This window comes from Aotus nancymaae, unplaced genomic scaffold, assembly GCF_030222135.1.
Source record: "Aotus nancymaae isolate 86718 unplaced genomic scaffold, 86718_ANA_hifiasm-v0.15.2.pri h1tg000002l, whole genome shotgun sequence".
NCBI lineage: Eukaryota > Metazoa > Chordata > Mammalia > Primates > Aotidae > Aotus > Aotus nancymaae.
Window position 1 is genome coordinate 24,056,553 of NW_026988413.1, and position 23,297 is coordinate 24,079,849.

The following is a 23,297-nucleotide window of genomic DNA, read 5'->3' on the forward strand; positions in this document are numbered from 1 at the left end:
GAAGGGGATAGAGAAAGAAATGGCAAGCCTTGTCCAAGCTGCATTTTCTTCACCCCAAACCACTTCCTTTCCGCATTCTCACCACATGGCTTTGTGCCCGTTCACCCATCTGGTCACCATTTGATCACATTGCAATAAACAGCACACTGCTGATTTGCGCTTTTCCCCTGGTAGGAAGACACCCCTATAGGCATCAAGTGTACTCTGAAGATACGACATTATGCCAAGTGAAATAAGCCAGACACAGAAAGACAAATACCCTACGTTCCTTACCTGTATGTGGAACCTAAAAAAACTGAACTCTAAGAAGCAGAGTAGAAGAGTGATTACCAGGGAATGTGGGATGGGGAAATTGGGAGATATTGATCAAAGAGTACAAGCTTTCAGTTATAAGACGGTGACTTTAGTTAATAATATTTTTTTACTTGAGATTTTATAAGAGAATGGATTTTAAGTGTCCCAGTGTTCCCCACCCCAATGGTAACTGTGTGGTGCTGCATGTATTTGTGGTAATCATTACATGATTCATATCAAATCATCACATAGTTCACCTTGAATATGTACGATTTTTATTTGTCAATTATACCTTCATGAAGCTGGAAAAACCAAACTGCTTAATCTGTTTTCTGTTGCTTATAACAGAATATGTAAAACTGGGTAATTTATAAGGAAAATAAATTTGTTACTTAATGTTATAGAGGCTTTGAAGCCCAAGGTTGAAAGACTGCATATGGTGCAGGTCTTCTTACTGGTGGGGACCCCTATAGAATCCCTAGGTTGTGTGGGGGCATCACATGGTGAGGGGGCTAAGTATGCTAGTCCAGCTCTGTCTTCTTTTTCTTTCTTTTTTTTTTGGAGTCGGAGTCTTGTCACCTAGGCTGGAGTGCAGTGGCGTGATCTCGGCTCACTACAACCTCCGCCTCCTGGGTTCAAGTGATTCTTTTGTCTCAGCCTCCTGAGTAGCTGAGATTACAGGCGCATGCCACCACGCCCAGCTAATTTTTGTATTTTCAGTACAGATGGGGTTTCACCATGTTAGTCAGGCTGGTCTTGAACTCCTGAGTTTATCATCCGCCCACCTTGGCCCCACAAAGTGCTGGGATTACAGGCGTGAGGCACTGTGCCTGGACTTCTTTTTCTTTTTAAGATTCCCACTCCCATGATAAACCATTAATCCATGCAGGGATTATTAACCCATTCATGAACGCTTATGACCCACTCTCACCTCCTAAGGGCCCTACCTCTCAATACTGCCACAGTGGGGATTAAGTTTCCACAAGAGTTTTGAAGGGGACAGACGTTCAAACCATAAGCACAAACAAAAAACCCAAGACAAGAAAAAAAGATAAGATAAAATTTTATCATCTTACTTAGAACCCTGATCTCAGTGCATCATAGTTAGACTCTGAGGTTTTACAGAAGCCTATTTTAATTGAATTAAATTAAATTGAATTTTAATTGAGAATCTGATTGAATTTTGCCTGAGAAATATCTTGCTGTTTTAATTTGAAGGAGTCTAGGAGAGGAGCATGAGTTTACATTCACCATTTGACTGTGAGTTGATCCTAACTGATATGATCAGGTCGTACTAATTATGTTAAATATTTGTCTTATTTTTTGCTACTAGTGGAGCTATTGGCTGTATACAACTTGAAAAAAAATTTAGCGTCACGTTGTTTTACTTGTTTATGAGAAGTAGATGAAAGTGTGAAAATCATTACCTTGTGGAGTGTATAGTCTAGAATTTCATAGCTGACAGGTGCATCCATATGTCATATTTTTAGATGGGGAAACTAAAATTCAGTTAGATTAACAATTATCCAGAATTTGGCTAGTAGAAAAGCAGACTATTTGGACTTTTTGTGGAGCTCTTACTGCCTGCAATTTCTCTGCTTTTATTTTGATTGTTTAAAAATCTTTCGTACTGAAAGAGCTCTGATACCTGCCTGAATGCAAACAGAATTCTGTTCTAGGGGTTTTCTAGGTTTTGTTTGATTCAATCAAAGTACAGACTTGTATATTTCTCATGCTATAGACTATGAAGTAAGAGAGAGGCAAACAGAAGCATGGTATACAGTTGGAAGGGACCCTAAACACCCATTTAAGAAAAGGTTGTTGTCTTGCTGCCCAGAGAGGTTGATCACTTTCCCAAGGTTCCCTGAGATTGTTGATGGCCATGCTGGGATTAGACCTTTAATGGTTTTTCCTCTATTCCCTGATTCCCTGTACAGTGTTCTTATTATATTCTTTCCTTTCTTCCTTTCTCTCTCTCTCTTTTTTACAGCTTATTAAGGTACATTTAGCGTATCATAAAATTATTTATTCAGAGTGTACAGTTCAGTTTTTTAGTATATTTACAGAGTTGTGCAACCAGCACACAATCTAGTTTTAGAATATTTTCTGCCAGACATGGTGGCTCATGCCTGTAATCCCAGGCCTTTGGGAGGCTGAGGTGGGCAGATTACCTGAGGTCAGGAGTTTGAGACCAGACTGATCAACATGATGAAACCCCATCTCTACCAAAAATAGAAAAATCAGCTAGGCATGGTGGCACATGCCTGTAATCCCAGCTACTGGGGGGCTGAGGCAGGAGAATTGCTTGAACCCAGGAGGCGGAGGTTCAGTGAGCCGAGATCGCACCCCTGCACTCCAGCCTGGGTGACAGAGTGAGACTCAATCTCAAAAAAAAAAAAAAAAAAAGAATATTTTTAATATCTTAAAAAGAAATTCCATATCCATTAGCCGTCATTCCCTATTTCCCCTTTCTCTTACCCCAGTGAACTACTAATCTACTTTCTGTGTCTATGGATTTTTCTATTCGGGACTTTTCATATGAATGGACATAGTTGGTGACCTTTTGTGTCTGACTTCTTTCACTTAGCATAATGTTTTCAAGATTCATCATGTTGTAGCATGTGTCAGTACTTCATTAGTTTTTATGGCTGAACAATATTGTATTGAATGGATACACCACATCAGTTTCTAGGCATTTAGGTTGCGCTTTGTTTTGGGATATTGTGGCTAATGCCACTATAAATACTCATGTATAAGTTCTTGTATACACATGTTTTCAGATTTTCTTGAGTATATACAGTACCTATGATTAGAATTGCTGGGTTATGTGGTAACTCTTTAGCATTTTGAGAAACTGCCAAACTGTTTTCCACAGTGGCTGAGCCATTTTACATTCCCACAAGCAATGTGTGAGGGTTCCAATTTCTTTGCATCTTCACCAACACTTGTTATTGTCTTTTTGATTAGAATGGGTTTTAAATGGTATATCATTGTGATTTTCATTTGCGTTTTCCTAATGACTAATGCTGTTGTACAACTTTTTATGTACTTATTGACTATTTGTGTATTTTCTTTGGAGAAATGCCTATTTATAGCCTTTGCCCATTTTTAATTGGGTTGTCCTTTTATTGTTTGTCTGTAAGAGTTCTTTATATATTGTGTACTCTATCTACTTGCATACACCGGATATGAGTCCCTTGTCAGCTGGGTATGACTTGCAGATATTTTTTCCCATTCTGAGGGCTTTTTACCTTCTTGATGGTCATTGGATGCTGCTGTTGCACTCTGATAGTCCACAACTAAGAGAAATCATCCTTCTGATCTTTCAGATATCTTCTTTGTTACTAACCCATGTCGGTGAAATATTTAAAAGGGTTTTTGCGTTTCCTATTGTAAATAGTATTTTTGCATATGCTGTGGGACTAAGCATTTATAATATTGAGATTGCCAAAAGAGACACTGTCGTCTGGTTTTCCATCTAATAGGCTCAACCATCTGAAATAAAACTTAGGTCCCATGGATATTCCTAGATTCTCCCGAGTGCTTCGGTGCTTTCTTGTTCATAATTTTGGGTAGTAGGTCTCTAGTGAAGAGGAATTAGTTTTTGTTTATTTCTTGTGGAAGGCTCTTAGGAAGCATGTGAAATATGTCCATTTTATTTACCATCATAGCTGTAAGAACCTTTATGAAACATACCATACACAATCTTCTAATTGGAAAGACCAGATGTATTTAGAAAGCTCCAGCTGTGTTCTCAGCATTCTTCTGTGTTTCTCTCAGTTGCTGACGCTTGAATTTGAATGACATGTATTTCAAAAAATAGAGTTGCAAAATTTTCATAAATGACAAATGCCTTTTTTCACAAATAATGGAAAAATGAATGTAACTACAAATGATTTTCTCTTTGTAATACATGATTTTGTTAGATGTTTAATTACTGAAGTGAGAATTTTTTTTTTTTTTTGTCATTTTCCTCACCAAAGTCCCTTCCTTACAGCCTCTCCCCTCCCTACACACCAGTCTCAGACTTTTATGTTAGGACATCATCTTAAAGAACTGGTCCTTACTGACTCAGTCCCCAGTCTGCAGTAAGCAGTTCCTTGAGTTTGTTATAAATTTTGGCAGGAGTGGAAATCTGGTTCACCAGGGAACTCTTGATTAAATTACTCCTGAAGTGCACTAATTGGTCTTTTCCACAGTGCTTCAGAAGTTCCATGGAGACACTGGCCACTTGGCAAACTTTGCCCATTCAAATCTAGTCTCAGCTGGGTTTTCTTGAGTATTTTCTCACTTTTGTTTTTAAGTAGTCACCTATTTTATCTCCTCCTGCTCTTTATTGATTCTAGTTTCTGATGAAGAATTGAAAAGAAGAGTAGCTGAGGAGCTGGCATTGGAGCAAGCCAAGAAAGAATCTGAAGATCAGAAGCGGTGAGTTTTGTGGTATCAGAGAGAGGTTTTGGTGGACTTGTCATATTTACCAAATATTTTTAGAGAAGTATGATGGTAATAAGGCTCATTATTTGTGTATGGCTGAACCTTAGAATGTGCTGAACACATGAACTTGGCCATTTTCAGGTTTAGATTGTGCCTCTTAGAGCCTTATGTTACCTGCTTCCCAAAATTGACTGTGAATTATCATTACATCTCTTGTATTGGTTGCTTGAATATGAAGCCCTGTATTCTCAATATATGAGAAGGAGTTTTTGAGGATTCTCCAGCGACTTCCTAGTCGATCAGCGAATGCATTCATGATTGAAAATTATATTGCCTGCTACAGGCATTAAAGTAAATATTTTGGCTCATGATGAATATCATGTGTGATACATAGTGCCTGGATTAACAAATAACACTAATTATTATTCTGTTCACTTAAAAAAATTAGGATGTTACAGATATAAGTAAGGTTGGAAATAAAACTCCTGTTAACATCCTCTGAAGTTAACCCCTTTTTAACATTTTATTGCTTGAGATTTTTTCCTCTGCACACTCTTCCATCTTATTGTTGCCATTATTAATACTACTACTAACAACCCCTAAAAGAATGTTCACTGAAGTGTTTTTGTAGCAAGTAGAAAATTGGAAGCAATCCAAACTGACCATCCTGGGAGACTGACTGAATGAATTACGGTACATGCCTGCAGTGGAATACTAGACCATCAGTTAAAGCCTTGTGTGCTGATTCAAAAAGATGTTGATGAGCTATCAACTGAAATTTAAAAAAACCACCATAAATGGTTTTTTAAAAAAGCATCGTTTTTAAAAAAAATGTACCACTTTTTGAAGTTTGAGTATGTACTTATTCATAAAAAGATGGGAATACATTTTAATCTAAGATAAAGTGCTTCCCATCTGTACTATTTCTGGAGTTTTCATATAGCTTAGAGAATTATGCTTACATGATCATGTGAATGTCTTTTTACTGTGAGCACCAAACACATGCTTGCCACCTAGCAGATGCTTGGTTTGTATTTGTTTTGTTTTGAACTGCCCAACTATTTTGCCTGAGAGATCTGGAGGTAAGGGATCTTTAAATTGGACTGTAGTTCTCACTGGCCATAGAAACTTCACCACATAATTTAACCTCTTTGAGCCTTAAATATTTCATCTTTAAAATGAGAGTGATGAGTAATTATTCTTTAATATTTCTTTTGACAAATTGCTAACTCTCAGTTTGCACAAAATATGCAGAACAGAATATGAATTTTAGATTAAGAACGCCATTTTCTCAGGAAATAGAGAAGGTTCATGGCTTACGATTTAAAAAATCAAGATGTAATTGGTACTGCCAAAAAGGTCTGTGTATATTTCCACAGTTTTCCATGCAGTGCTTTATAATTATTTAATTGGGTTAGGTGATAGACTATATAATTAGATAGTGAAGTTTAAATATTCAAAAAAAATTTAGATTACTTTCATTAAGAAGCAAACACAATATAGTAAAATGTCTTTGAAATTTTGTTATTTTTAATTGAGTTTTATTTTAATAGGGATTTTTTGGTTAGACTCTCATATTTACTTTGCTTATTATATTTCACATGGGATTTTTTTTTTTTTTTGGTCTTCCCTTCTCTCCATATGGTGCAGGCTTTTTGTTAAAATAACTCTCACTGTGATTTTTTTTTTCTTCATTATTCAGCTCCCATTTGCTCTGCCTTGGCTCATGAAAGGGAAAGGGCAGATGAGATGAATAAAAGGTGCCAGTGAAAGCCAATTTCATATCTCAGGTGGAATGAGGTTGGCAGCCTAGCTGTAACCTGGACAAATGACTATTGATAAAGAATTTATTTTCTGTCACCTTTAAGGAGAGCAGAGGCTGGCATAGCCTTTATATTATTTTTTTCTTTTTAAAAAATGTTTTGTTTGAAGCCTCCTTCATGAAAACTTCCAGCTGTCAAATCTTGGCAAAAAAAAATGTGTGTTCATCTATATGATAGTTCTTAAAAGAATCAATAGCTATTTTTTCTTTCTTTTTTTTTCTACCAGAGAAGAAACTTCAGAAATAGCATTAAGAAGGTTTTGTGTGCAGTCTTTTAGCAGCAACTTTTTGGAGTCACAGAGCATGTATACATTATTGTAGGTGTTCGCTAAATTGAATCGAGATTTGTAGGCAGTTTTAGAAAATGGCTCCTCTTGCCTTTGTACTGTTCCTCATACGGTATGTGCCCTGTGTGCCAAGTTTTCTCTTTTTGCTCCAAATGCACACTAACCTGTTGACCAGTTCTCAAGCACTTAATATCTGGACATAGGCATCCACATATGTTTTGAAGAAGCTTGTTCAACAAGGACTTCGGAATTAATTTCGATTGTGATATTTTCCTTTATAGACTATCTACTATCATTGTAACCCTTTTTAAATGGAAATTTTAAAGCAGTGAGAAAAATAGAGTATGGTGAATCCCTATACCACATGACACAGTTTTAACAATCCTGGTTTCATCCATACCTCTAGTCACGCTACCCATGTGGTGATTGGTGAGGAGAAGTATTATCATTTTTAAGAGGCAGGTGAATTTTACGGCAGAGAAATATTCCAAAATGTCTTCTATCAGCATAGTTGAGATAAGCACTTTGTTTCCGTTAGATTTGTTTAGTTGGAAGACTGAAACTTAGCTCTGATTAGCGTAGAAAGCAAGGAAATTTCTAGGAACGTAAAGAATATATAGCTCAAAAGAAACAAAAGGAAGACTAGAGAACCATTAGCAAGGGGAGAACTGGCTATTTCTAAAACTGTGCATAGTGAGGAAATAGTTCCCCAGCAGGAAATCATGGGGAGCATTCCATGAGGAGGGAGAACGGATGCTGGGTGGCTAAATTTCATTGCGTGCCACTGATTTTAAGATTTTAGTGTATTTGATGTATTCTATGAAAAATACTGCTGCAAGTTTTAACACAATACTTTTGTCTCTCAGGATTTTCTTATTGAACAGTTCATTAACACTAATTTTGAATTTTTGAAAACATATATGTATATTCGTAAGAAGGAAAAAGTAAGCAAAATAAATTAAAGCAGTGGTTCTCAGCTGGGAGAGCATTTGGTCCCCAGGGGGCAGTTGACGATGTTTGGAGACATTTTTGGTTGTCATAACTTGTCAAGCGTTATTGGCATGTAGTGGATAGAGACCAGGGATGCTGCAAACATTCTGTAATGCACATGACAATCCTCACTTACTGCCGCTACCCGCTAACCCCTGGCCATTCTCCCCCCACCAAAAAAGAATTATTTGGTTCAAAATGTCAGTTGTACCAATAGTGAGAAACCAAGGGTTAAGGTATTCTTCAAACCCACCCATGTTGGATTTAATTGTTCTGGGTCACTTCTGGACTTACGGTTTGATGTCTTTGTTTTTCCACACACTATCATATTCTATGCCATCAAAACCTTGGTGACACAGCATTCCTTAAAAGATTGTTCCACTCTTGTTCCTGGAATTTTTCCAAACTGCTGACATCAGTTCTGCAAATTTTGATGCTTAAGTGCAAGCTGTGACAACTGCATCGGGACTGCCGCCTGGCAGACAGCAATTTTCAGATGCTTTTAGGTTTGTGAAAACGTGGAAAAATATGTGTCCTAGAATTGATGAAATGCAGTCCATATACACTCCAGACCACATAACATTTGTCAACTTGGAATGACTTCCCAAGTGTCTTGCTTTACCTTCTACTTAATATAGAAGCCTTTTTTCAGCATCTGTGACCGGTAGGGCCACATACATTTAGATTCCATTCAAAATCATTGAAACTGACGATATTTCATTAGGTCATCTAAAATTTACCCCAGTCCCTTTAAGTCTCCACTCCTAAATCTAATGCAGAGGTGGCATACTTAAAAGTTGCCTTAGAGGAGGTTTCTTACTAAGTCCACAGTGACAATACGGTTATTAATTATAAGCACGATGACTATATATATTATATTTTCATTTTATAAAACACTTAGATATGGACTCCTAATTCATTTTATCATAGATTTATCCTGTTTTATGGGGATCTTAAGTGATTTGCTTCCACAAATCATGTACCCACAAATTGCTGATATATTAGTCCACACACTAAAATTGTTAGGTTGAATTTGAAATCATGGTTTTGCTTATCAAAACATCTAGTAGACAGAATAGTTGCTCCGCATACCCAGAATCCAGAGTAAATGCCTCTGTCATCAGTCTGTTTTTGCTATGATACTCAATTGTGTGTTTAGATTATAGCTGACCATATTGTGTTGTAACTATGTAGGCCAATATAGCAAGGGCATAATATGCTACAGTTTGAGTACAGAATTTTAAATTATGATTTACTTCTCCCCTGTGCCCTACTTCCAAAAGTCAGTCTTTGACAGCAAGAAAAATGTGACTACTTCTGACCTCTGACCTTTGGCATTTGAATTTCACCTCTTTATCTATAAAGGCAAGTGAAAGTGTTTCAGTTTTAATAATTTTATTTTTAAGAAACTAAGAAGAAAGGGAATAGCTACTTGATGTTAGAACTAACTGTACATCAACCAAGATTAATTGCTTGCTGTTTTTAAATGGACATTAGTTGAGATTTTCCCCTCACTTTTAGTTATTTGGAAAGTTACATTAGATTTGTGAGACCTAAAATAATCAATTTGGTTTAATAAGTGGTTTAATAAATTAGTCATAAATTTCATCAGCTATCTGGATTAGAGTATAGTGTAGTTCATTTATTTTTCCATTGATAGCATTATTGATATCATCAAAAAAGGGCTTAAAATTTATTTGTACCTTTTAGTTTCTCATAGTAATGGTGAAATTTAGAGGGATGGTACCATCTGTTTAAGTTCATTATATATGATAATTTAGCTTGATTTTATTATTACATATGTTCTGCCTTTGAAAAAAGCAGAAAGAAAAAGGCAAAAGAAAAAGCAGAAAAAAGGAGGAGGAAAGAGTCCTGAAACAGACAGGTTTTGTGGGTAGTGTCATGTTTAAAACACATAATACAAGAAATCATGCGCCTGGGCACAGTGGCCCACACCTGTAATCCCAGCACTTTGGGAGACTGAGGTGGGTGGATCACCTGAGGTCAGGAGTTTGAGATCAGCCTGACCAACATGGTGAAACCCCGTCTTTACAAAAAATACAAAATTAGCTGGGCGTGGTGGCATATGCCTATAATCCCAGCTACTCAAGAGGTTGAGGCAGGAGAATCACTTGAACCTGGGAGGTGGAGGTTGCAGTCAGCTGAGATTGAGCCACTGTGCTCCAGCCTGGGCAACAAGAGCAAAACTCCTTCTCAAAGAAAAATAAAAAAGAAATTGTGCACCTAGCATGGCATATTTCACTTAGTAAACTCTCACAAGTATTTGTTCAATTGAATGAATCACTGCATCTGGAAAAGCATGATAACTTTTTTTCTAGAAAGTGCAGTTCTAAATTATGTATGTGGGTATATATATATATTCTACATTATATTAAAATAGAAAATTATACCTTTGAAATTGGCTACTGACCAGGGACTATAGATACTTGTCTTATAAATCTTTGTTTTAATTTAGTATGTGTTGAATGCTGTTTTCCTGTCATAGACACAAATTACACAGTTATGAAAATTACATACCTTCAACCTGCATGTAATTCCTAGGTATATAGAAATTAAAAAAAAATTTTCAGGGAATGAGTACTATTGATAACTAATATTGATCAAGGCTGATAAAAGCATGTTTTTAAAGTGATCTTAGGAGATTAGTTAGCAGTCAGTTTATTCTCAAGGCAGTCACAACTGACACAGGCAATGAATTTCACTTGTAATTTATAAATAGTCGCAAAGAAGGTTATTGCAGAAATTTGAGTTGTAACTCTTCAGCGACACACACCTGATGTCCAGGTGTAACCTGTGCCATCCTGCTGTGATGTGAGCATATTTCCCAGGCTCATTAGGCTTCAGCGGAGGTAGTAGATGGTTTGTGGGCATGATTTCCAAAATATTCCTTTATATACTCCAACATTTAAGAGATCCTTTTGTAGTATACAAATCTCACTATTTTAGGTTATTTTTCCTCATTAATCCTATTTTTGCTGTTTTTTTTTATGCTTATTGCATTGCCGTTGTTTTATAGTCATATTTGTCCATTTGATTCTACTTAACATAAGAGACCTAACCAGTTGTGAATGTAGTAGGAGGAACACATCCCAGTCACCCAGTAGTTTTCACTGGAAGATGACTGAAAATGCTGCGTATGTACTGGGGGGTAAGTCAGCTTTTTTATAACCAACAATTGTAGAACTTTGGATTTTCCAGCTCTGTTTTATTCTCATCTTTTTATTTCATTTTCCAAATCCAATTTTCTTTCCTATGGATGCTATACTGTTGTAAGTCCTTTGAGAAGCTATTTTTACATGTTAATATCAAACCTGGAAGACCAGAGTCAATCAAGCATGCCATAGACATCTAACTTCTTTACTAGTGATTATAGCAGCAGTGGTGTTTGACCACTTCTTGTTCACATGTTTCTTGTGACAGTAATTATAGTGTTTTCTCTCGTGAAGCATAGTGTTTGAAGTAATTTGTGCCAGAGTTGATTTCTGCATTTGGAAGTTCCTAGGAATTGGTTTTTCAGTGTTCTATAGCTGTAATAGTCTTGTCAAAGTGTCTCCATTACTTGGAACAATCCAGTTTTACTACTTTGGTCGGTGGATGTGGAGTTGTAATGTACTGGGTAAGTCATTTATTATTCCTTACATACATGATTAGTGTTTATTGTCAGTGTTGTCACTGATGTATAAAAACAGATGACTGAGTTAGACACAGGTAATGTTTTTCAGCAGAACTGGATTAGAATTGGCCTGCCACATATCCCTATCCATTCTGTTGCTGAGGTGATAGAATCATACAGGCTGTCATCATTACATAAACATTTTTCAAAGGGAATCCAACATGGAACCCGAAATAAAGCTGATTTAAGTGCTGTCTAGTTAAAGGTAGGACTAGGGACTTAGAGCTGTGTCAGCCCCTTTTCTTCTTTTTCCTTCCTAAAAGATCCAGGAATCATCTTTGTAGGCCCTTGTGCTAACTGGGGCTTCCTTCTAGAAAACTTTGGTCAAGATCATTTTCTCTCCAATTTGAACACTTTGTGTATGAGGAGTGTACTTTCCTCATCCAAACAGCATTTGTTAGATAGACTCCATTCTGCTTCTCTTGTAAAAGGTGGGTGGACAGCGGCCTGCTGTCCATTTCCTTAGTCTGGAAGTCCATGTTTATGAGCAGTTGTCCACAGAGGCTGGGCCTAGCCCTGGCTGCTTCTTAATCCTGGCCTTCTGGAAGCCATCTGCTGGTCCTGTTGGTAATGCTGTGTTAGGAGCACTGGAGAAGAGTATGAGGTCCTTCTGTGCAATATCTGGAAATACTGGAGAAATATTCAGAGTCCCTGTTTCCCCTCCTGACCTTCATAGCTTTGCCAGTATAGCCTCGAGCTGAAAAGGAATGTGGGCCACATAGTTGTAAATCAAATATAAATTTCCTCTCCAGTTTATAATACTTCCAAACATTGGCACCTTTTCCTTTTTCAGTAATAACCTTACCCTCCTTCTTTTCTTGGTTGGAGCAAACTGTTAAACAGGAGTAGCACACCTTAAATTTCTGTTTAATATCTTATTGAGAGAACCACATTCTTTTAATACCTTATTGAGAGAACCACATCTTCTGTTTAATACCTTATTGAGAGAACCACATTCTTATTCAGACGCTATTGTCATTTGTCTTTGAAAACTTTCCTTACAGTTTTATACAGACATACACATAGGACATGCACACTGGAGTCACATATAATCTGTGAAAATGATTTCAGAGTATAGAACACATATGCCCAACTACAGTGTCCAAAAATTAACAAACATAGGGGTCATCTTCGATTTACTGTGTGCTGAATACTGTTCTAAGCATTTAATATATTTTCATTCATTTCAACTATATAACGCCTCTGTTGGGTAGGCATTACTGTTATCCTCATCTTATAAACGAGGAAACAGAGAGGCTAAGACACTTACCAAGTGATACAGTTTGGATTTGTGTCCCTGCCCAAATCTCATATTGAAATGTAATCTCCCAGTGCTCAAAGTGCGGCCTGTGGGAGGTGATTGCATCATGGGGGCCGTTTCTAATGGTTTAGCACCATCCCCCTAAGGCTGTTCTTGTGATAGAGTTCTCACGAGATCTGGTTGTTTCAAAGTTTGTAGCACCCCTCTCCTTTCTCTCTTCCTCCTTCTCTGGCCATGTGAGATGTGCCTGCTTCCTCCTTCCCTTCTGCCATGATTGAAAATTTCCTGAGGCCTCCCTGGTGCCTCCATGCTTTCTGTATAGCCTGCAGAACTGTGAACCAATTAAATATCTTTTCTTTATAAATTATGCAGTCTCAGGTATTTCTTCATAGCGATGTAAGAAGAGACTAATACACCGAGGTCATATCTATGAAGTAAGCAGTGGGGCTCGGATTTGAATCCAAGTCTTTGCATTTAAACACCCTACAGTATTACTTTCTGTGGGGACAGGGAATACCTTCCTTAAAGTCTTTCATTTACGATTGTGGGAAGAAGTATCAAACATTTACTTAGATTTTCTCTTATAAACCTTTCACAAATTAAAGTCTCTTAAAAATAACCTCTGTTTTGTGCTACTGGTTATTAGCTCTAGACAGCTGCTCTGTACAGTATTTAAAAAATTCCTTTATCTTAGGACCAAGCTGTCTTGAGAATCTGTCTTTACAGTTAATACTCTTTGTTATGTAGGCTATACCTGACTTTTATTTATTTATTTATTTATTTTTTGAGATGGAGTCTCCCTCTGTCGCCCAGGCTGGAGTGCAGTGGTGCAATCTCAGCTCACTGCAATCTCCGCCTCCTGGGTTCAAGAGATACTCCTGTCTCAGCCTCCTGAGTAGCTAGGATTACAGGTGTACACCACCATGCCCAGCTAATTTTTTGTATTTTTAGTAGAGGCAGTGTTTTGCCGTGTTGGCCAGGCTGGTCTCAAACACCGGACCTCAGGTGATCCACTCACCTCGGCCTCCCGAAGTACTGGAATTACAAGCATAAGCTACTGCGCCCAGCCCTATGCCTGACTTTTAAATGCTTGTTTGTGCACATTTTCAGTGACAATGGCAGTTTAAATTTCTCATGAGTTCAGTTCTTGTTAGCTTAAGATTGGGACAGTTTTCTTAATAGCACAGCGGGGAGTATGTGGAAGCAGCTGGTACCCTGCCTCATGAACTTTAGAGATGAGGATCTGCTGCTGGTCAGTGAGGCACATGTGTGCTCACTAGCGATTTCCTGAGTTCAGTGTAGCAACTTGGACACTTTTCGTGGGGAGGGGGGGTGCGGGGGCGGTAGTTTCTTGGAGTTAGGAAGAAACTAACCCTTTCATGGAGTTAGGAAGCGCTAAAGAGGTGCAGGATTTACTTGAATAAATGATTGCAGAGGGGAAAATTTTTACATTTCTCCCTATATTCATTCATAGACCTCTTTTTTTTTTAAATGGGACACTGGCTCATTCTGTTTCTACAGTTGTGTTGCTTGATATGCTGGGTTTTTGGCTTGTAGTGTCTGTTGTTACTATTTATTTGGCTTTTGTATGATAGTCAAAGTCATCACATTTAGTCTACAAACTTAGATGTTTTGAAATCAATTAAAAACTTAGCTCCTGGGACAATTTGCCGTTGGTACTAGAATATTGAATTTCTCTGTCAAAATATTCAGCCTCAATGGGAGCAATTGTTAGTTATATGCTATTTACAATTGCTTCCTTACATAGAAACAATCTGATTCCTTGAGGCTGCAACCATTTCATTTGGAAGGTTTTTTTTTTTTTTTTTTGAGTTATCCCCAACGTAATTTTAGTGTGATTTTGGTGTCATGTGTAAAGCATTAAAATAGAGCTTAACCATGTAAATGTTTCAGTTCATGATTTAAATTCAAGTTTCTTCACAACTTCTCAGAATGGATCTTTTAAATTCCTTGTTTCTTGGTGCCATTTTGTCAATGTTGATTTAGATTAAAAGAAAAATCTCATGAAAATCCGTAAATTACAGTGCATTTTGACTTCCTGATGGGGTTGATGGATTAAAACCAAATGATACCAAAAAAGTACCCCCCAAAGTCAACTAAAACCACTAATGTAATGTTACAACCGTCTACTAGTTAAAACACCCTTATGCAACAGAGTTTCTGCAGCTCCTTCATTATTTCTACAGAACTAGGTAGGTTTGACATAGAAAGGTCATTCTTCAAACAACTGAAAACATGGATGTTGTGTTGGTTTGTTTTAAAAAAAAGAGAAGAATATTACCAGGAAATACATACCTATTAAAGGAATTCAGTAAATGCAGTGAATAGTTTTTTTTCTCCCTCCTTTCCCTTATTCTTCCCACCTCCAAAATCATTTATATATTCATACCCTAGATTATTTATAGTTTTGTTTTTTAAAACAGTAAGCATGTTCTATAATGTGCTTTTTTCTTTGCAGTCATATATTGTGATCTCTCCATGTCAGCATATATAGATCTCATGTAGACTGTCTATCTGATAATAAATGCCATTTAAGAAGACTTTGCCTAAGAAAAGTAATATTACTGATAGTAATAATATGTAATAGTAACAGCTAATAGTTTTGAATACTTCCTTTGTCCCAAGCACTGGTCCAAGCCCTTTGTACATGTGATTATTTAACCTTTATAGCAGTCCTGTGGGGCAGGTTCTGAGCTGATAGTCTCCTCACTTTGTAGATGGAGTGGCTGAAACACAGAGGTCACTTGCTTATAGCCACATAGCCAGAAAGCAGAGGAGTTGGAATTTGAACGCAGGTAGTCTACATCTGGAGCTACCCATACTCACCATCACTGTATTAGACTGTGTTTCAGAGGCTAAATTATTTTCTGATCCAGCAGTCATGTTACCTATTATATGTCTGTTTGAATGCTCTATCTGCCTTTTTTTTTTTTTTGAAACGGAATCTCACTCTGTCTCCCAGCCTGGAATACGGTGGCGTGATCTTGGCTCACTGCAACCTCCGCCTCCCGGGTTCAAGTGATTCTCCTACCTCAGCCTCCGAGTAGCTGAGATTACAGGCACCTACCAGCACACTGGGCTGATTTTTGTATTTTTAGTAGAGATGGGGTTTCACCATGTTAGCTAGATTGTTCTCGAACTCCTGACCTCAGGTGATCCACCCACCTTGGCCTCCCAAAGTGCTGGGATTACAGGCGTGAATCATCGCTCTCAGCCCTTACTTCTTTTGATGTGGGTTACTGAAGGTTTACTCTTTTCTTTTCTTTTTGTTGAGACAGGATTTGGCTCTGTTGCCCATGCTGGAGTGCAGTGGTGCAATCTCAGGTTATTGCAACCTCTGCCTCCCAGACTCAAGGCATCCTCCCATCTTTGCCTCCTGAATAACTGGGACTACAGGTGCATGCCACAGTGCCTGCCTAATTTTTGTATTTTTGTTAGAGGCAGGGATTCCCCATTTTGCCCAGGCTGGTCTCGAACTCCTGGGCTCAAGTAATCTGTCTACTTTGGCCTCCCAAAATATTGGGATTACAGGCGTGAGCCACCATGCCTGGCCTAAAGGTTTATGTTTTATAGATTTTAGCAGTAAACTATGCCTTAATTATGGAGCTCAATAAATAAGAAATTTAGTTTGAAAAGAAATTAACAAATGAAAGGACTTTTTGGTGTTTTTGTTTTTTAACCCACATGACTATGTTTTGAAATAAAACTGTCAAAATACTGTCAAATGGTGGGTAAAAATTAATATTACTGTAGATTTTGCTGTAATATGTTGGAAATTTTGCATTTCTTTATGAATATATCTGTCAGCTGTACAATTCAGTTTTTATACAATTAAAGAAAAGAAACCCAAGTGAGTTTCTGTAACTTATGTTATTTAACTCTACATAGGTTTGCCTTAGAAAAGCTCTCTCCTCAAACTACTGAAAATGTGAACAATGCTAGTCTAACGGAAAGTTGACTCATCAACTTTCTGAGGTTGCAGTGAGCCAAGATTGTGCCACTGCACTCCAGCCTGGGCGACGGAGCAAGACTCCATCTCAATAAACAAACAAACAAACAAACAAATAAGTGCCAGATACAGTCTATGTAACAGAAAGAATATTAACTGTAAAGACAGATTCCCAAGAGAGCTTGGTCCTAAGATAAAACAATTTTTTAAAGAATTTTGATTCTTGATCATTCCAAAGTAATTATTTCTACCTTTATGTCCCTATTTTCCCCTTTCCAGTGAATTGGCCCTAGTGTCTCTGCTTTTAAAATATGTTAGAAATTCTTGACCTCTCACTATTGCCACCCCTGCCTTAGGCTAAGCCAGTGGTTCTCAGCTGCAGGAGATTTTGCTCCCTTCCCCATTGGACTTATGGCCATGTCTGGAGACCTTTTAGGTTGTCCCAACATTGTGGGTACCACTGGCATCTAGTAGGTAGAGGCCAGCAGTGCTGTTAAATATCCTACAGTGCACTGGACAATCCCCCTACCACAAAGAATTGTTCAGTTCAAAATGTCAATATAGCTCCTAGGTTGAGAAACCCTGGCCTAAGCCATTACTGTTTCTCATTTGTACCATTACAGAGTCACCTCCATGAGACTATTCTTGTCTGCCAGATTCTGTTTTTCACAAAGCAGCATTAGTCTGCTTTAAAATTTTGAATCATGTCAGTTTCTTTGCTTAAAACCCTCTAATGGGTTTTCATTAGGTTTAGCATAAAGTCCAAGTCCTTTCTCTGACCTTCAAGTCCTCTACCCATTGTTACACATTTACACACTCTGATACTTGGACCTCCTGTCTTATCACCCTCTCATTGAACACTTCAGCCACTTCAGCTGCCAAACCTGTTTGTGCCTATAGCTCCTTGTCCAGAATATTCGTACTTCATAGTTTGCACGACTGACTCCCTCTTACTATCACAGTTCTTCTCAAATAACCCTACAGAGAGGATTTCCCTGATCATTTTGTCTAAAATAACTCTTCTTTCTTTCCTGTCCTCTCATCCTGGCTGCTTTATGTTTCTTTATAGTATTTTCTTTTTCTGTTTCTTATCTGTCTTCTGCACCAGAATATAAAAGTCTATGAGGGCTGGGCATGGTGGCTCACACCTGTAATCCCAACACTTTGGGAGGCCGAGGCAGGTGGATCATCATCTGAGGTCAGGAGTTCAAGACCAGCCTGGCCAACATGTCGAAATCCTGTGTCTACTAAAAATACAAAAATTAGCTGGGCATGGTGGTGGACACCTGTAGTCCCAGCTACTCAGGAGGCTGAGGCAGGAGAATTGCATGAAACTGGGAGGTACAGGTTGCAGTGAGCTGAGATCGTGCCACTGCACTCCATCCTAGGTGACAAGAGTGAGACCCTGTCTCCAAAAAAAAAAAAAAAAACAGAAAAGCAGGCAAAATTTATTGTCAGTCATATAGTAGGTACCAAAAAAGGATTACTAAATTACAATAATATTTTACTGTTGTGTCTAAATGCATTAAAATAGGATAGAATTTGTCTAAAAGTCAAAAGCGATAAGAGAATCATCATATGACAATAGCAACTGCCATTTAATGATTGTCCACTGTGTGCTGTGTGTATATTTGTACATATTAGCTCTGAACTCCCCAGGAGGCCTCTGAATGAGGCCTGCTTTGGCCTGTATTGTGGCCTATAAGACGATGCCCCACATATTCTTCTCCAGGATTCAAGGCTAAGCGATCCCCACTCCGCCATCAAACTGGGGAGGAAATGGATGTGGTAGCTCTGCTGTCTGCAGGTTTATTTTACAAAAGCAGCTCAGAGAGATTAAGTACCTTGCCCTGACAAAAGGCAGCATCAGGTTCAAATCCAGACCTCTTTTTCTCCAAGCCTTGTTCCCAACAATTCTTCAGATTTTCATAGTGCTTAGGAAGTGACTGTGATTCATGTCTTCCTGTCGAGTAGGCTTAATTGGCTTTCATTTTTTGATACGAGGACTGCATTCATAACTCCGGGAGCAGTGTTTTTTTGGTTTCAGGTGCTGTCCTAAGACAGTTGCTCAGTTTCCTTCATTTTTAGTGAGTGTTGTCTAAAAGTGGAAATCTGACAGTATATGAATATCATCTAAGCTTTTGGAATATTTTTATTGTTGGCTAGCAACATAATCAAAATTTGGAACTACATGAACAACATATACTATATTTTGCACTTATATTTCACATGAGACTGAACCAGAGCATGTTTTGTGTAAGTCTTTAAGCCTTGACTGCTGGGACAGAAGTCAGGAAGTCTCTTGTGTCTCTGAGCATATACTTCTACCCCCGTGAACCCTGTAAAAGGGATTCCAGGTGTCCTTTGAACATTTGGTGCATTAGATTCAATCCTGGCGTAACATGGATTTGTATCTTGAAACTTTGCATTCTTTCCCTGGTTTCGTGACAGAGTTTTTTTGTCATAACGTGAAAGATCATCTCTTCTCTCCTGGTACTCCCCTCGACCTCCCTGGCTCCTGGGAATCGAGGCTCTCTTCAGGCACCAGGGAAGGCAAAAGCCCAGAGCTTCCTGGTATGGCAAATTGTTCTGAGTTGCAGTGTGTTCCTGTACTTTTTTTTTGGACACAGAATCTCACTCTGTCACCTAGGCTGGAGTGCAGTGGTGCCATCTCAGCTCACTGCAACCTCCTGGGTTCAAGCTATTTTCCTGCTTCAGCCTTCCAGGTAGCTGGGATTACAGGCGCACAACACCATGCCTGGCTAATTTTAGTATTTTTTAGTAGAGACAGGGTGTCCCACGTTGGCCAGGCTGGTCTCAAGCTCCTGACCTCAGGTGATCCACCTGCCTTGGCCTCCCAAAGTTCTGGGATTATAGATGTGAGCCACCATGGCTGGCCCTTGTACATTTTGAGTTGAAGATTGTCTCTTCCTTCATGGCCTCTTGTATCTGTCCTCCCACTCACCACCTCTGTGTTTTGGTTTTGGTTTTTGTTGTGGTTTTTTTTGGTCTTTTTTGTTTTTTCATTTGCCGGCAGCTTGTCGTGGGAATGACACATAGTGAGCAGAGTCAGCTTTAGACAGCTTTTTGCAGACAAGAACAACAAATTCACCAGTCAGGGAACAAAGTGAGAGAAAAATGAAGAACAATATTAGAAAAGAATCCTTTGGGAAGCTGCACAAAAAATGTTATATTAAAATCGATACCAGGGCTTGACCTTTTGTGGTAGTGTATATTTTAAAGCCTCCTATTGATTCTCTTTTAATAACATGTTTATTCTAGTTTACTGACATAAGCCTGCAGAGAATACAAAAAGAAAAGATCAAATTCTTTATTATGGTGGTCATTTAAATTTGTCTCCGACATTTCATATGGCTAGTGTTATATATGTATGTACTTAACATATTCTTATGCATTGTAGGACTTTGAGATGTTATGAAGGTGGCAAAGGGGATTTTTATTTTTGTTGAAAATACTCTCGGCCTTGCTGTGACATATATAAGTGTATCTCCTTCCCTCACCACGAAATTGCTTTTTTTTTTTTTTGCTCTTCTGCATGTGTGTAGAATACAGAAAAGTCTCATTTTGATTGATTTTTTTTTTCTTTTAAAAACCATCGATAGCTTAATCTGCTCAGTCTGGGAACATTTGGTGACAGTTCTATGCATAAAGACAGCTATCTTTTACTGCATAACTAATGGCAAAATGTCAAAGAGTAGGAAATTTTCTTACTTGACCCCTTTGATCACTCAATCTTGTCATTCCAAAGACAGAAATATTTATTGCTTTTCACCATGTGGGGCCATGCACATTTCACTTAGGAAGATAGTCATCTTAAGGATGTTGTCCAGTCATGAATTGGTGGCACTATTCTTATCTCCTCTAGTTTTTTCCATTAGGAAAAAAACCAGAATCAATTTTCTTACTTCATTCAGATGATTTCCCCCAACATAACGGATATTAAGAGGTATCCAGAATAACAGGAAGGACTTGAGAGATATACCTGGAAAGGTTATCCTGTAAATGGCAAATTAAATGAAATTCAACCTGTAGAGCATCTTGCTAATAGGCTTGGGGATAAATAGGATGCTTGGATCTAATTCGTGGTTTTAATATAATAGTCCTGTTGTTTTTGGGACATCTAATATCAAATGTTGAGAAGCCAGACAGTAATTCCAGGAAGGCAGTAATGAATTAGAGGACATTTTGAAAGGGCAAGTAAATTAATCAAGAAGCTAAAGAATCAGGAAGTTGGGATACATGTATTGTAGCATGCATGGGAGGAGATGGGGAGGCTCAGCAGAGATGAAGCAGGGCATCCCTAGGAGGTCCAGAGAGTGGCTAGTTTCTCTCTATCCTTGTGTCTTTAAGTGTTGGAGAGATCTGGAGTCATCAGCCATAGTGGTGATACTGCTTCCTTTCTGCACACTGCTGGTGGAGGGCTGGCTATTCCTTAAGGATTGGTTCCTGGGCCCTGAGCTGCTTGTTAGGGTCTCCAAAGGTGAATGTCAGAAAAGCTAGCTTATAAGTAAAGGTAAAATTCAAATAAAACTAAGATTTAAAACTGTCCAGCTTAGATGTCAGGTTAACTAATTCCATGGTAGAAACTGAGTTATATGTCCAAAAAGAGACTGAGAACGAGATAATAACTAAAGACATGGGTACAATCAAGAAGGTCTCTTCTAGAGTTTGTCCCTGCTTGATTCCCTCTTACCTTATCCCACTGTGAATTCTGTATTAGCCTGGTCTGCTTTTCTGTGTTTTATCATCACCCTACCCATAACAGCTTCCTAGTACCGATCAATATAGATCAAAGTGAAAATCACAAGGCACATGATAGTAATAAGTGTTTTTTCTAGTTACAAATAACTCACACTGTTTAGAAAATTAGAGAAATGCAGCTAAACAAAGTAAAGAAAATGAAAATTACCCATAATCTCAGTATTCACACCAAACCACTGTAAATATTTTGGTATGCAGGCATATACACACAGGGGAAAAATGACAGAAGTGGTATTATATTGTCTTACTGTTTTTATTGGCTGCTTTATTTTTGCTCATAATATATCGTAAAAATATTTTGTCAGTACATATATAACTTCATTGTAGTTTACTATTAGACATTTAGGCTTCCAAATAAATGGTTCAGAATGTGTCACTCTTATGAACACTCTGCATTGAATATCCTTATTATTAAATTTACACATATCCAGTGTTATTTCCTTAGGGTAAATCACTAGAATTGGAATTACCAGGTCAAAGGTTATACCAAATATTATTATTGTCAAATTGCCCCCAAGAAATTGTGTTACTTAACTCACCAGCAATATGAATCCCTGTTTTTTCTCACTGCAAACTTTGGGAACGTAGTAGTTAAACCAGTGTTATGTTATGCCCATGTGATCATGGCTGCTCATATCTGTTTATTTGGCTAGTATTTTCATTAATTTTATTTATTTATTTATTTATTTATTTATTTCTTTATTTAGAGACAGAGTCTTGCTCTGTTGCCCAGGCTAGAGTATGCAGTGGCGCAATCTCGGCTCAATACAACCTCTGCCTCCCGGGTTCAAGTGATTTGTGCCTCAGGCTCCCTAGTAGCTGGGATTACAGGCATGCACCACCACACCTGGCTAATTTTGTATTTTTAGTAGAGATGGGATTTCACCATGTTGGTCAGGCCGATCTGGAACTTCTGACCTCAGGTGATCTGCCTGCCTTGGCCTTGCAGAGTGCTGGCATTATAGGGATGAACCACCGCGCCTGGCCTGTTTTCATTAATTTTAGATGGGTGGTTACTGGTGGGATAGAAGAGTCTTTCTGTGTTAGTACTATGAGAGTTTAGATACTTTAATTCTTGCCAGATCATTTTAGGTTAATGTTAGTATAGTTTAAGAAATATGTAACCTTATTTCAATAATGTTCTTTGTTAGCTGTCTGTACATACACAGTCCTGTCACTTTGACCTATATGTAGCTGGCTAGATACAATAGATGTGCAATAGATGAGATGCAGTTTAGCTGGGAAGGCTCTAATTGCCCTGGAGAGGACTCAGTATTTCTAAAATTGCCACAGTAGATCTGGCCTAAATGTGATTTAGTTAACTGGTCAATACTACGCCGTATCTGTAAATGTATAATTGTGCCATAAGATCAAATGTCAGAGAAGAAATAAAACAGCTTGTGACATTTCTAGCTTTATAAGTAAAACAATACCCTCTACATCATAGATACTAAATAAATATTAGTTGATTATTGAATTTGACCATTCCTTCATTTTTCTGAAGGATAACTTGATGTTTGCCTTTTGCTTGTTACATACAAAAAAAAAGGAAAATCAAATAAATTTGTAGATTGAAAATAAATCTTTATTTATTTTGCTTCTCACAGAAGCAAAAATTATATAGCTTTTACTTTTATGTAAAAATTATGTAGCTTATACTTTTATGCTTTTTATTTCTTGATTCTGCATGCTGACCTGATTTTTAAATTCCTTTTTAAAATTAGCACTTTAAAAAAATGATGTTGATCTTAATTCTGAGAAAA

General features: G+C 37.9%; 1 protein-coding gene across 2 annotated transcripts in view; it reads left to right on the forward strand.

The window, feature by feature from the left end:
- The window catches only part of CHCHD3 (coiled-coil-helix-coiled-coil-helix domain containing 3), a 298,848-nt gene that overhangs the window by 60,351 nt on the left and 215,200 nt on the right, over positions 1–23,297 (forward strand). For both annotated transcript variants that reach the window (XM_021673837.2, XM_021673838.2), the window contains exon 3: positions 4,641–4,722. In XM_021673837.2, coding sequence (XP_021529512.1) covers positions 4,641–4,722 — 82 coding nt within the window. The remainder of the gene's footprint in view (positions 1–4,640; positions 4,723–23,297) is intronic.